Source organism: Pseudorca crassidens, chromosome 11, assembly GCF_039906515.1.
Source record: "Pseudorca crassidens isolate mPseCra1 chromosome 11, mPseCra1.hap1, whole genome shotgun sequence".
Classification (NCBI taxonomy): domain Eukaryota; kingdom Metazoa; phylum Chordata; class Mammalia; order Artiodactyla; family Delphinidae; genus Pseudorca; species Pseudorca crassidens.
Genome location: NC_090306.1, coordinates 23,165,865 through 23,181,712, shown reverse-complemented (window position 1 = coordinate 23,181,712; position 15,848 = coordinate 23,165,865). Strand labels below are relative to the sequence as shown.

General features: G+C 33.2%; 1 protein-coding gene across 11 annotated transcripts in view; it reads right to left on the bottom strand.

Moving 5' to 3' along the window:
• CCDC91 (coiled-coil domain containing 91) overlaps window positions 1-15,848 on the bottom strand; it is a 410,030-nt gene that overhangs the window by 282,803 nt on the left and 111,379 nt on the right. The window contains exon 1 of one of the 11 annotated variants that reach the window (XM_067696038.1): window positions 449-534. The exons of the other annotated variants lie outside the window; for them this stretch is intronic. Coding sequence (XP_067552139.1) covers window positions 449-467 — 19 coding nt within the window. The 5' untranslated portion in view covers window positions 468-534. Of the gene's footprint in view, window positions 1-448; window positions 535-15,848 lie in introns of those variants that run through there. 11 annotated transcript variants of the gene reach the window in all.

The window sequence follows — 15,848 nt, the reverse complement described above, 5'->3', positions numbered from 1 at the left end:
TGACCCAGGAGGGAAGTCAAATGAAATACTTATGACAATAAAGCGAGCTAAGGGGAAGAACAATGACGTTAAAATAGCTAATCCACTGTCTCTGTGTTAATTTCTTCTTTTACAACAGCAAAAGATTTTTCATGTTAAAGTCAATTTTAGTTGTTTCCACATAAAAATAATGTTGAAATGCAACTCTGTAATTAGTTTCACAACAAAATATTATTAGATTGTGATTAGGGTTCAAATACAAAGGTCACAAAAGGAAAGCCAATTCCAAACATGAAATAAGACAAAAATATTGATGATGGCAAAATAAACAGATATTACTTTATTTTCAAACGTTCTTTCTAAAAATTCAAATGCATTTGTATTGTGTGTTTTAAAGTTTAAGAAGAGTAACTAAATCATTTTTAACAGTAATTCATTTATACGTTTTGACTTTCTAAATTATAAAGACCTTTATTCCACATTGGCATCAGTAGCAACGTCAGTGAAGTTCTACCATAAATTTGGAAGGCAGCTCACAATGGAAATTGCATTTTTCCCTAAAGAAAGACATTTATAAGGTCATGAGGTATTAACAAACTAAGGAATGTATCAATTTTTTATTGGTACCATATAGGATTATTTAATTATCTTATATACACTTTCATTGTGTAGCAGTATTGTGTTTTTCAAATACTATGTGCCATACTGGATAAGGTATTGTAGCTTCTCCCACAAGCATTTCACTATTTTAACTAAAATACAGAAAACGGGAATTTCAACCCGTGTTTGTACTTTACATATCTTTTTCAGAAATTTTTGCTAATCTTCACTATTCTATATGCTAACAGATTTCCCTAAAATGTCAAAATATTCTAATTCTAAATTACAATTATACTAAAAATATTACTAATTAGTTTTTAAAGTACTATAGTATAGTGAAGAGGAATACAGCCTTATGATTAGAGCACAGACTCTGAAATCATATTGCCAAAGCAAGTGTACAACATCTGGCAAGTTTACTTAACTTCCTTCAGTTTCCTCATCTGTAAAACTAGCATAGAGGTGCTGATGAGGTTTTAAATGACTAAAATATGTAAAGCTTTTAGCACTGTGCTGAAATTATTTTCATCATTATTTCAAAGATTGTTAAAATTTGTTGGACAAGAATGTTTTACTTCCAGGCATAAAGGGTATGTGTGACTATGATCCTATGTTCAAGAAACCCTTAAAAATATCATTCTGATCCACCACCTGAACATTTTAACATCTCTTTATGTTATTCACATTTATAGCCATAATCTAAGACAAGATGTCATGTTGTCATGAGTTAAATTCTCATTCTGTAACATTACATGTTCAAGTATGCCATATTAAGAAAAGAAAGAGGGAAAGAGGCTAGAATAAAGGAAGGAAGGGAGAGAAAGGAAAGAAAAGAGATAAATAAGGGGAAGGCAAAGGGAGAGGCTGAGGGAGGAAAGTAGGGAGTGGGAGGAGGCCCCCTCACCCTCACACTTCCCACTAGTTACCACTATCATACTTTCCCTTCTTAACCAGATTTCTTGTCTCCATTTGCTTCTTCCTCACCCAACCCTCATCATGCCACTAGACCCACTTTTTATGATATTAATTTTCCTTTCAGGTATTATTAAGTCAAATGAACACTTCTTATTTTATCTTCCTTTAGTTCTCCAGAGCACATAATACTAATGACTCTCCCGTTTCCCTGAAACTCTTCCCTTGGCACCTGTAAGCCACTATATCTTAAATTCCTCCTAACATTTTAACTTTTTTTTTCTTGTTTCCTTTTCAGGCTCTTTTCCACTCAGTCTTAATTTCATTGTTTCCTACACCCTCTGATCTTCTCAGTGTTCACATTATTCTTACCACTTTCAGAACCCATTATTTAAATTATCACCTATAAGCTAATGACACCAAAATTCACATTTCTAGCACAAACCACTCTACAGACCTCCAGATCCATATGCTCACCTAACTACCAGACAGTCCATTTAGCTGTCTCGTACATTCCTCAGACTTACCCATCATCTTACATAAACCTGCTTTGCTTCATGTTAATGGTATCTCAATGAACTATTTGCCCAAGCCAGAAATGATACCACCAAGTGCCAGCTTCACTCCAGTCACACTGTGCTACTTACAGTTCCCTGATTATGCCATACTGTTCAGTACCTCCGTGACCTCACAATATTACTGCCTAAGTAAAAGCCATAGCTGTGGAATCAGAAATGGATTCAAATTTGAACAATAACAACTTACTTGTTATGCAGCAAATTACACAAACCCCTCTAAGCCACAGTTTCCTCTAATGAAAGTGGTGAAATAATACCAACAAACTTTTCCAGGAATCTTTTCACCTACTCCGTTACCCATCCAATCACAATACAATTTTAATTTTCCACTGTCAAGATATTACAGATTTCTAAGAAATAATAATGAAAACATTACATATCTATGGGATACATTTAAAGCAGTTTAGAAAAAATCTAGATCCTTGAACACTTCAATCTAAAAAATGAATTAAATTTCCATCTCATAAACTAAAATACGAATAACACAGAAAACTTTAAAAGCACATTAAAAAATAATAAAGATAATGCAGATGTCAAAGATTATGAAAATAAAGCAGATCTAATTAATCAAAATCCTGAATTTCTAAGAAAATCAAATAAAACAGTAATTTATTAACAATAAAAGGAGAAAAGTACAAATAGATAAATTAAGTGACAAGAGTAACATAATAATTAAAACAGAAGAATTTTTTTAATCATAAATCCTCTACAGACTTCTAAGTAAATAGGTTTGAAAAATCTAGATAAAATGGGCAATTCTCCACAGAAACACAGTTTATAAAAGTTGATTGGATTAAAGCTAAAAAATTCTTTAAAAATATATAATTTCCTTGGGGAAAAAATAAAATTATGAGGCAACTACCCTATAGATAAAGCATTTCAAGAGGATTTCCAACAAGAATTCGAAAAATGAATAATCCCAATGCTCTAAAATTATTACAGAGCATTGAAAATGAAGGGAACCTTCATTAGCATTACATAACATTAACATAACATTGATAGCTAAGCCTGATAAAGACAATACAAAAACAGAACAATTAAAGATTTTTAGAGTATTGCTTAAAAATAATTAGGTAAAAGTTCTAAATAAAATATTAGTAAACAAAATCTAACACCATATTGAGAAAATGATATGCAATGAATGAGTCAGGTTTGTTCCAGGAATGCAAGGTTGGCTCACTATTAGGGAATTCATTAATATAACATTCCACATTAATAGACTTAAAAGAGAAAAATAGCATAACTAGCTCTAAGGCTGAAAATGCTTTTGATAAAAATCAAACACCTGTATCTGTTAAAAAAAAAGCACCACACTCAAAGAAATAGAAATTGATGCATTCTTTCTTAAGATAAAACATACAGATCTCACTCCTAAAGTTAATTAATGTTAATTAATTAATTAAAATTAATATTCATGTTAATTAATGAAAAAAATCTATAGGTGTTTCCTCTAAGATCAGGAATAATATAAGGATGCCTACTATCTCCATACCACTTAACACTGCACTCACTAAAGCAATGTGGTTAGACAAGAGAAATTAAATGGAAGCATAAAAATAAGAAAAGGAGGAAAACTACACCTCATGTTCCTACTAACTCAAACAATAAACACATTCAGTAAAGTAGCAGGATATTAACTTAATGAACAGAAATCAATAGCATTCATATGTAAAAACATAACAATTTAGAAGATATAATGGTAGCAAAAATATTATTTTCCATAGCAACAAAGAAGATAAAATACTTAAGAATAAATTTAGCAAGAAACATGAGGAAACCTTTGAAACATTTCTGAAAGACTCAATGGTAGACCTGAACAAAGGTAAAGACCCTTGTAATTGGATAGGTAGGGCAACTAAACATCATAAAGATGCCAATCCTCCCTTAGTTAATTTATAGGCCTAATAAAATTCCAATAAAAGTAAATAAGCTTTTTTTATAATGGAGCTAGACAAATGGACATTAAATATCACATGGAAAAAGTAAAATGCAAAAATGTAAAAAAGAAAAAGTATAAGGAGGATACTCACCCCTCTTATTCAAATAAACTAAATTAAACTATAGTAAAACATACTACTAACCTTATTAAGATATACTGTAATAAATTATGTTAAAACAAACAATAAACCCTTTATAATTAAAACAGTGTATTTATTTGGTACAGCAATAAACACATCAGAAGAGTATACCAGAAAGTCCAGAAGTAGAGCCATGTATACGTGAAACTTAAGTATATGACAAAAGTGGTATTTCAAATTACTGAGGTAAAGATGGGCTTGTTAATAAACAGTGCCTTAACAACTGATTAGCCATTTGGAAAAATCTGAAATTAGACTCATATCTCACATTAATAACAAACCAAAAAAAAAGCTACAACTGGATTAAAAAATAAGCCATATAAGTATAAACAAAAATATGAGATCATGTAAGTACATTATCTTGGGTATAAGAAACGCCTTTCTAACTATGACTCAATTCCAGACACAGTAAAAGAAAAGACTGACAAATCTGACTACAGAATACATAAAAACATTTTGTCTGTCAAAAAGTATCTTAAATAAAATCAAAAAACAACTGACAAACTAAAAAAAAAAGATATGTTAATATATATCACAGATAAGGACTAATATTCCTAGTATATAAAGAACATTTAAAACTTGGGGGGAAAAAGACTGAAAAATATGCCTATAGAATAACAGGAAAAAAATGTGAACAGACAATTCACCAAAAAGAAAATATACAAATAGCCCTTAAATACATGAAAAGACACAGACGCATGCATCTACTTGTTTGTTATAAAGGAAACATAGGAAGGATGAAGCCAAAACTAGAGACTGATAGGTGGAGGAGAGGTAGAATGAAGTGGAAAGACAGAAGAAATGAATTGTGGGAAGTATCTCTTCTCTGAGTGTAGTTTTGTAATATGGTTCTGAGTTTTGGAACCAAGTTAGTGTTTCACATACTCAATAAAATAAAACTGAAATCAAGAGGCAGGGGAATAGGAGAATCGAATCCTGAAATGGAATACGAAGAACAGCAATTGAACCATATTTCAAATAAATAATATAATCACATTAACTAAGGAATGGGGGTGGAGGGTGACGGGCAGGAACCAACCTAGGTTACTTTGGAACGCAGTATTTTGGCTATATTGCCTCAGGAAAAGAACAAAAAGAACACTAAATAAATAATGAGAAGCAGAAGAGGAAAGGGAAGAAAAAAGGAGAGAATGAGGAGGAGGGAGAGAATGAGGAGGAGGGAAAGAATAAAGATAAAGCAAACATTATAAAATGTTAACATTTGAAGAAAGTGGATGAAGGGTACATAGGAATTATTTGTCTATTTCTTGTAGCTTTTCTGTAAATCAAAATTAAAAAGTCAAGAGGAATGAGCAAAAAAGAAAAATAGAAAAGAAATCACTCATGAGGGGGAAAATAGCTTGTCTCAACAAAAGTCTCCCCTATGCAAAGCTGCTGAATACAGACTTGGTATCACTGAAAACATGTGTAAGAATACTCCTAGCAGGAATGTTCATAACAGCAAATAAGTGACAACACCTGAATACCTGCTGACAGTCAAATGATTAAATGAGCTGTGGGAATGTTAATAATATTCTAAGTAATAAATTAGAATATTTTACACCAGTGTAAGTAAAAGAAATATATGTATATGCAACAACACGGGTAAGTCCTGAAAACATAAATTTGGGTGAAAAAAAGAAAACTGCAGGTGTGGCTGCACAGTATTAACCCATTTTTATAAGGCACATAAACAAGAAAAACTCTTTAGAGATATACATATATATACACACATATACAACAAATTTCTTTTTTTACAAAAGCAAGGAAACTATAACAAAAATTTAAGCCAGAGGTTCCCTCTGGGGGAAAACACAAGGATAGGACAGAATAGGATTATTAGAGCTGGTCATGTTCTGGTTCCTAAGTTAAATAGTAGATTCATGAGGCAAATTTTTAAATATAACAAAGAAAAAAATATACATGCTTAAAAATATAATTCTGAAGACCTCTTGTTTCATTGCCCTTCCTGGTTGTAGTACTCAAACTCCATGAGCTATACTATCCCACTGATCAAAATCTGCTCTGGGTAAATAAGAGAGGAAAAAAGTCTAATCCAAACTAAATACTAATAGGGACCAACCAGTGTACTCAAAGAAATGATGCTTTTGTGAAAAGATATCAAGAATCTGCAACAGACCAGTAAATATTAGATTTGGAGGTACAAGCCTTAATCATATCAAAACTTATTTCAGACATAAGGGAAGTTGAACCTAAAATGCCTGGAATTTACATGTACTTTCAACTTATGAGACATAGTGAAATTTTCAGGAATTTTTTTAAATTTGGTAATATAAAGGTTCACTGAACATATTATAATTCACATCCTATTTTAAAAATAAAATGAGAAAACAAATGAGTAATGCTGTGAAAGAAAAGAGAACATATAAATGTAGTATCCCCTAAATGGAAACTAGATTTTTCAGTTAAGCCTCTAAAGTTTTTCTCTATGCTAGAAGTCACACTATCCAATAACAGTAACTCACCCAAAAAAAGAAAATCCACATTCATAAATACTGTCTACATATACATACCCTAAATATAATTTAGTAATAAAGATGGTATACATGTTTATACATGTTTGTTTAACAATGGGAATTTTTAAGCTTAATAATGAAAATTACAAATTCAATATGTAAAATATAATTATCTTCTCATCTAGAAGAGAAATTACAATTTTTAATGTTTCAAACTGCTACAGTATTCTTTGGTCTATTAAAAGTTGACTGGTGTCAGTCTATGCCCAAAAATCTTTAAATTCAGAAGATCAAGCATACCCAACAGCACCAATTTCTGCAAAAATTTAGCCAACACTTTTTAAGAAGTAGAAATCTACAAAATTTTGTTTCTTTGGGTATTTTGTTTCTTTGCTTGCTTTTAGGCTTAAGCAAGTGTACAGACACAATTTGCTTCATTTCAAATGTGAAATCCTTGGTTTTCTAAGACTTAGAGGATACAAGGTCATCATATGTTCCTTCCTTTAGAGCTTTAAAGCTAACTAAAAGTGCACTGAAGGGCACTTCTTCACCTCTAACTTTGTAATGGTAATTAGCATAGTCACTGGGCATATCATTTTTCATTGACAGACCTCTTCTAAAACACAAAAAAAGCACACTAAGTCAGAACACCACACAAACAAAGAAGCACCAAGTTTCCAAATAGTATGCAATTTTTTTTCCAGTAATTCTGCCTGTGGTCAACTCTGCTTTGTTTACATAAGCATAGTAACTCTTATAAAGTCTAAACAAGAAACAGGTGAAAATATCCATGTACTTTTAACTATACCCAAGGAAATCTGTTTATGTCTGTTAACAGTTAATTCAACAGGAGAATACCAATACAGTGATAATGATTTTTACAACTTTTAACTTAGAAAATATTTTTGATGTTTAATTTCCATTTAATGATTCTCTTACCTAGCCCAGGCTCCCTTTTTCAACATTCTTTCATTTATATGAAAAACAAAGAATATGTAAGAGTTGAAGAAGATCTAAACAGTATATCTAAATATGAAGATCTGTTAGTAAATACAAAATAAATGAATTTTTTTTAACTGACAAAAAACAGGGTAAAGGTCGCTGTTTAGAAAAGTATTACCTCTTTATAAGAAAGGTTCCCTATAGGAAATGCCCTTTGATTAATAATTTAATGGATAAATGTAATTCAATGGATTCAAGATATATCTAGTATACCTAGGTTAGAGATTTAAAGAGAAATATATAATAGCTTTAAAAAGATTGAGGCAGGATCATAAGGAACAGAAATGGTCACATTCTTAATAAAAGAGGGATCACATGATTGATTAAATTACCACCATTTTAGTTATTTTTAATTACTTTCCAGAGTATTCTACAAATAAAGGCTCCCTCTCTACTTGATTCTTTGAGGAATAATAGTGCTTCCCTAAGGGCTGTTTAGGCAACACTATATACCAAAAATTTTAGTGAGCAATTTTTAGAATTACACAAATGACTAAAGAAACTGTTTTAATTTCTAAAAGAGACAGGTAGAGGGAAAGTCCTCATAATCCATTGCTGGCATGGTCAACAAAAAATCATATGATATAAATATAATTTTTGAACAGGAAAAGAAAAAACTGTGCTATTTAAATCACCACCGCTTCTTTATTATCATACCAGGAAGAAAATCCCACAGCACCCCAAAAAATAAATAAAAACAGGAACTAACAAAATATAGACAGCATTGTATAATGAGTTTAATAAGTTTAAAGAATATGGAAGAAATATTTCAAAATCATATATCTTTAGGCCAAGTTACTATCTAAAATCTGAGATTTTCCTTTTTTTAATCTCTTGCTCATAGGCAAACATAGGCAAGTTCTAAGCAATTTCCCAAGAGGAAGAAAAAAATGCTATCACAACTTAAAGTAATATGTTAAAGTGATATGGTAAAGCAGTTTTTGGTTCCTCAGTCTATGGAAACTGGATTCTTATTACTTCTTTTAGATAACAAAAGCAAAGGCAACTAAAGCAAAAATAACCAAGTGGGACTACATCAAACTAAAACCTACTAAATGGGAGAAAATATTTGCAAATCATATATCTCAAAAGGGCTTAATATCTAAAATACATAAAGAACTCATATAACTCAACAGCAAAAAAAGAAAAATCTGATTAAAAAATGGGTAGAGGATCTGAATAGATATTTTCCCAATGAAGACATACAGATGGCCAATAGGCACACTGGCCATCTGTATGTCCAAAAGGTGCTCAACATCACTAATCGTTAAGGAAATGCAAATCAAAACTGCAATGAGATATCACCTGTTACAATGGTTACTATCAAAAATATAAGAAATAACAAGTGTTCGTGAGGATAGGAAGAAAAGGGGATCCTTGTGAACCACTGGAGGAAATGTAAATTGATGCAGACACTATGGAATACAGTATGGAAGTTTCTCAAAACATTAAGAATAGAACTACTGTATGATCCAGCAATTCTACTTCTGGGTATTTACCCAAAGAAAACAAAAATACTAACTCAAAAAGATATATACACCCCATGTTCACTGCAGCATTATTTATAATATCGAAGCAACAAAAATAAACTTAGTGTCCATCAATGGATGAATGGATAAAGAAAACATAATACACACACACACAATGGAATATTATTCAGCCATAAAAAAGAAGGAAATCTTGCCATTTGCAACAACATGGATGTATCTTGAGGGCATTATAGTAAGTGAAACAAGTCAAACAAAGACAAATACCTTATGCTCTCACTTATGTATGGAACCTAAAAACAAACAAATGAGCACATGGATAGAGAGAAGCAGAGGGCAGGGGTGGACAAAGTGGGTGAAGGGGTTCAAAAGGTAGAAATTTCAAGTTATAAAATAAATAATCATGGGGATATAATGTACAGCATTGTGACTATAGTTAATAATACTGTATGGTATATTTGAAAGTTCCTAAGAGAGTAGATCTTAAAGGTTCTCATCACAAGAAAAAAAAATGTATAACTATGTATGATGATGTTAACTTGATTTTACTGTGATCACTTTTGCAATATATACAAATATTACATCATTATGTTATAAGCATGAAACTAATATAATATGTTAATTATACCTCAATAAAAAATAAAAAAGAAACTTAAAGCTTTATTCTACTCATTACAACATGATGAGACACCTCAGGGGGAAAAAGTGTTTGTGGTCTTTTTGGGACTCCTTTATTTATCTATACACTCATTCAAAACACAATTGTAGAGTACCACTATATTCAAGACACTATGCGATGAAAGATACAACACAAATCTTTTACACTGGAAAATCTACCCTGAGAATATCACATTGGTATTAAAATAATAAATAAATGAATCCTTAGTGGTTAAATATTTATAGTAAGACTTGCCATTGTTTGTAAAGTTGACATCACTGTTGGAACATCTCAAATATCAAATGATTAAAATAAAACACTAGTATGCTGCACATACTAGGTGTTTAATAAACTAATCTACTCTGGAGAATTTATTTAGACATTTCTTGGAAATAGTGTATATTAATATTTAAATATAATAAAGAAAGATAATTTTCTAAGACAAAGGGTAAAATTTGACTCTCATAGAGATATAAAGTGAATACATGGGAAAGATTTCACTCTACTCATACAATGAGGGAACCAGGCAAATGTTATAACCATTTCAAAGGAAAAGTCAAAATAGCACAAATTGATGGGAGGTAAAAGAATGCTGAAATGAATTGCAACCAGAAGTGAAACTATTTTTTTCCAAAGAGGAGAAGGAAGTCCATCGAAATTCTACTAGACATAACAGAATTTACATGTCTATCAGTTAACTAAACATATAAAGAGCTGTAAAAATAAAATACCCCAAAGACAATGGACAGGGCTAGAATCAGATAACCCTGAAACTTATGCTGAACGTAGACAATGGATAGTTTCACTAAAAAAAACATTTTTCTTCTACATGACCAAAAGCAGTAGCTCAAGTTTCTGTTAAACTAAGTGAAATGAAGAAAGGGGAGAGAACTGTCATTGACTGCATACATACTTAACGCCAGGTATTGGGCAAAATATTTTGTATGTGTCAACTGATTAGATCCTTAAAATAATAACCATTTTATAAATGAAGAGCCTAAGATCACAGGTTTAATTAGTATGTCCCTGACCTCACAGCTAGAAGATTTCTAGGATCAGAATTAATGTCAATATGCTTCCAAGGCTCAGTCTCTACTCCAAAATGATTAAAAATACAAGTTAAAATCATGTAGGGTTTGGGGTTTGTGTGTTTTCTAGTATGTAAACGAACAACGAAAACTACAAAACAAGGAAGCAGAATACAGACCACCTAAGAGTAAAAGCATAGAGTAAAAAAAAGATGAAAACTTAAAAATTTAATAAAACTAATATCCTCAATGAAGTATATACTTAACATGATATCAACAACAGAAGCTACTATTCTGGCTATCATATATACAGTAATTTAACAATGCCAATTAAAAGAATAAAGTAAAACCAGCAGTCCTCAAATAAATTCTTAACTATATTCTACTGCCAATGAAAAACAAAACTAATGAAATAGAACTAGTTTAAAGTCCACTTCTGCTCTCCGAGTTAATCAAATGGCGAAGGAGTTACAGTATGTGAATATTAGCAAAATGCAATTCACAATTATTTCTTCTTTCCTCTTTCTTTAAACCTTCACTATAAAGCCTGCCACAATTTCCTTTCTCTTTAAGCGATGGAGATTATTTTCTATTCTTTCTTCTATGTGTACTATTCTTTCTTCAATGGTAAATTTCTTCTTTTACTCTCTGAAAAGATCTTCTACTATTCTTACTATTTTCTTTCTATATTCTCATGCCACTCTTGCTATAAATCTTTTTAAACCGTATGTTAACACTTTTGATTAATCATTATGTTTCTTGAAGTTAAAAGTTTTTCTTTTCCTGTTATCTAAATCATAAAACAGAAATATCTATTTAAAATTTTTCAGAGCAACATACTGACAGGTTTCAGTAGAGTACAGCATAACTCCCATTTGCGAGAAGTTGGTCTAGCCTCCTAAGATGAAATAAATGGCCCCGTAACAATTTTCAGAGTTTACACAAAATGAGTATCACTGTATACAAATGGAACCGTTCACTTTAGAGAGATTGGGGAGTATTTTCCCCACGTTTAAGCTGAAGCATTTGTACTATACCAAATAGCATAGTATATTTAAGTACTCCCATTAAAGTAATACAGCATCTACATGACTATGTGTATAATACATGTACGTAGCTTTTATAAACTTTATAATCACCATAATTTTTCACAGCAGCAGACCAGTCTACTTTTTATCAATACGATGAATATACTATTAAAAAGAAACTTAGGATAGCAACATATTCTTAGAGATAGATATCTAAAGCCATATGCCAAAACCCAAAGTGGATGTCATTATATTCTCTTTTTTAGAAATGTAAACACAACAGGAGCTATTAGACACCTAAACTCTTAGAATTACCTTCAGGAAATTTTATAGACCCAAATCCAGAAGAAATATGTGGTTTAAGTAAATTCTATTAGCAGTTTTTCCATTAAAATTAATGAACCATGTGGCTGCAATAAATTGAAAATGGTTGGAAGCCATAGTTTTGGACTTCCCTGAGTGTGTTAATTCTTATAACTGAATATGTCTGTTTTGAGACCCTAATACCTGTTCCTATAAAGTCGTTTCAAGAGAAACAACAATTCTTGCGGAGTATATGGATAGCCAAGGTGGGCCTCACCCTCACCTGTGTGTGAAGACCTTGTTTACTTGCATATGAGCTGTGACTTGGGTTGAGGGCATATGCTATGTTTCTATCTTATAAGTGAATCTGATGCCCCTTATGATCTGGTAGTTTTGAGTCAAAGTGTGTAGTTGGAAATATGATGAGGTAGAAGGTCATCCTTGTTACCAGGCAACAGTGCTCATGGATTAAAAACATGAACCTGATAAATAAATTATGTGTTGTCTAGTTTTTCTCTGTAGCATGCAATGCTGTTTGATAGCATCTGACCCACAGCAGAACTTCTTCCAAAATTGGAGTCAATCCTCTCAAACCCTGCTGTTACTTTACCAACTCAGTTTATGTAATATTCTAAATCCTTTGTTGTCATTCAACAGTCTTCACAGCATCTTCACCAGGAGCAGATTCCATCTCAAGAAACCACTTCCTCTGCTAAACCAAAAGAAGCAAGACCTCATCCCTTCAAGTTTTATTATGAGACTGCAACAATTCAGTCACATCTTCAGGCTCTTCTTCTAATTCTACTTCTCTTGCTTCTTCCACCACATCTGCAGTGCCTTCTTCCACTCAAGTTTTAAAACCTCAAAGTCATCCATGAGGGTTGGAATCAACTTCTTCCAAATTCCTATGAATGCTGATATTTTGACCTTTTCCCATGTAAACTATGTTGTAAACAAATGTGCTGTGTGTCATCCAGGTTGTCTTGTTCTATTTATAAAGCACGGGCATAATTCTGAAGGGCCTTAGGATTTTCAGAATGGTAAATGAACACTAGCTTGTACTTAAGGTCACCAGCTTCCACTTAAAGTCACCAGCTGCATTAGCCCCTAAAAACAGAGTCAGCCTGTCCTTTGAAGCTCTGAAGCCAAGGCAATGACTTCTCCTCTTTAGCAATGTAAGTCCTCGATGGTATCTCTCCCAATAGAAGGCTGTTTGGTCTACAGTGAAAATCTGTTGTTTAGTGTCGCCACCTTCATGAATTATCTGAGCTAGATCTTCTGGATAACTTGCTGCAGCTTCTACATTAGCACGTGCTGCTTCACCTTGCACTTATTTATGTTACTGAAAAGGCTTCTTTCCTTCAACCTCATGAACCAACCTCTGCTAACTTCAAACTTTTCTTCAGCAGCTTCCTCACCTCTCTCAGCCTTCACAGAATTGAAGAGAGTTAAGGCCATGCTCTGGACTAGGCCTTGGCTTGGAGGAATGTTGTAGCTGATGTGATCTTCTCTCCAGACCACTACAACTTCCTCCATATCAACAATAAGACACTTTCACTTTCTTATCATGTCTGTGCTCACTGGAGTAGCACTTTTCACTTCCTTCAAGAACTTTTCCTTTGCATTCACAACTTGGCTAAGTAGTTCAAGAGGACTAGATTCCATCCTATCTCGGCTTTCAACATCCCTTCCTCACTAAGTTTAATTATTTCTAGCTTTTGATTTAAAGTGAGAGAGCTGTGACTCTTTCTTTCACTTGAAGACTTAGAGGCCATTGTAGGGTTATTACCTGGCCTGATTTCAATATTGTTTTCAATACTGTTGTGTCTCAGGGATTAGGGAGGCCAGAGGAGAGGGAGAGAGATGGGGGAATGGCCTGTCGGTGGAGCTGTCAGGACACACACGACATTTAACGATTAAGTCTGCCATCTCATATGAGCGTGGTTCATGGTGCCCCAAAATGATTACAATAGTAACAAATATCACTGATCACAGATTACTATGACAAATATGATGATAATGAAAAAGTCCGAAATGCTGCAAGGATTACCGAAGTGTGACAGAGAGACAGAAAGTGAGCAAATGCTGTTGAAATAACTGTGCTAACACACTTGCTTGATGCAGGGTTGCCACAAATCTTCAATTTGTGAAAAATGCATTTTTCTAAAAAGTGCAATAAAAACAACATAGGCCTGTATATGTGTATGTATGTGTGTGTATTGCCACTTCATATTCACAATCTCTCCTCTGTGCATGTATCATTAAAATTCTATAGATAAGTAAACAGGTACTTGAAAAGCTTATTAACTTGGCCAATGTCACAGAGCAATTAATTGTGAAGCTGAGATTCACAACTAAGTCTATATAATTCTTACTTTAAGACTTTCTAGGTAAATGAAACAGCATATAAAAAGGTATAGGGGACTATCTTGGTGGCACAGTGGTTAAGAATCCACCTGCCAATGCAGGGGACACAGGTTCAAGCCCTGGTCTGGGAAGATTCCACATGCCGCAGAGCAACTAAGCTCATGCACCACAACTACTGAGCCTGCATGCCACAACTACTGAAGCCCACGTGCCCTAGAGCCCGTGCTCCACAACAAGAGAAGCCACCACGATGAGAAGCCTGCACACTGCAATGAAGAGTAGCTCCTGCTCGCCACAATTAGAGAAAGCCCATGGAGCAAAAAATAAATAAATTTATTTTAAAAAAAAAAAGGTATAGAATCATGGATTCACATAATGCATTTAGGGAACAGCAAGTTCTTCAGCATAATTGAAAAGTAAAAAGCTCAAAAGAAATATGGTTATTACAGAGGCCCCAATCAACTAACTGTAACAAAATGAAAAAAAAAAAAAAACTTTTGAGAGATAGCCTCTTCCACCGGAGGGCAGACAGCAGAAGCAAGAAGAACTACAATCCTGCAGCCTGTGGAACAAAAACCACATTCACAGAAAGAAAGACAAGATGAAAAGGCAGAGGGCTATGTACCAGATGAAGAAACAAGATAAAACCCCAGAAAAACAACTAAATGAAGTGGAGATAGGCAACCTTCCAGAAAAAGAATTCAGAATAATGGGAGTGAAGATGATCCAGGACCTCGGAAAAACAATGGAGGCAAAGATCAAGAAGATGCAAGAAATGTTTAACAAAGACCTGGAAGAATTAAAGAACAAACAAACAGAGATGAACAATCCAATAATTGAAATGAAAACTACACTACAAGGAATCAACAACAGAATAACTGAGGCAGAAAAATGGATAAGTGACCTGCAAGACAGAATGGTGGAATTCACTGCTGTGGAACAGAATAAAGAAAAAAGAATGAAAAGAAATGAACACAGCCTAAGAGACCTCTGGGACAACATTAAACGCAACAACATTCGCATTATAGGGGTCCCAGAAGGAGAAGAGAGAGAAAAAGGACCAGAGAAAATATTTGAAGAGATTATAGCTGAAAACTTCCCTAACATGTGAAAGGAAATACCCACCCTAGTCCAGAAAGCACAGCGAGTCCCATACAGGAAAAACCCAAGGAGAAGCACACCGAGACACACAGTAATCAAACTGGCAAAAATTAAAGACAAACAAAAATTATTGAAAGCAGCAAGGCAAAAACGACAAATAACATACAAGGGAACTCCCATAAGGTTAACAGCTGATTTCTCAGCAGAAACTCTACAAGCCAGAAGGGAGTGTCATGATACACTTAAAGTA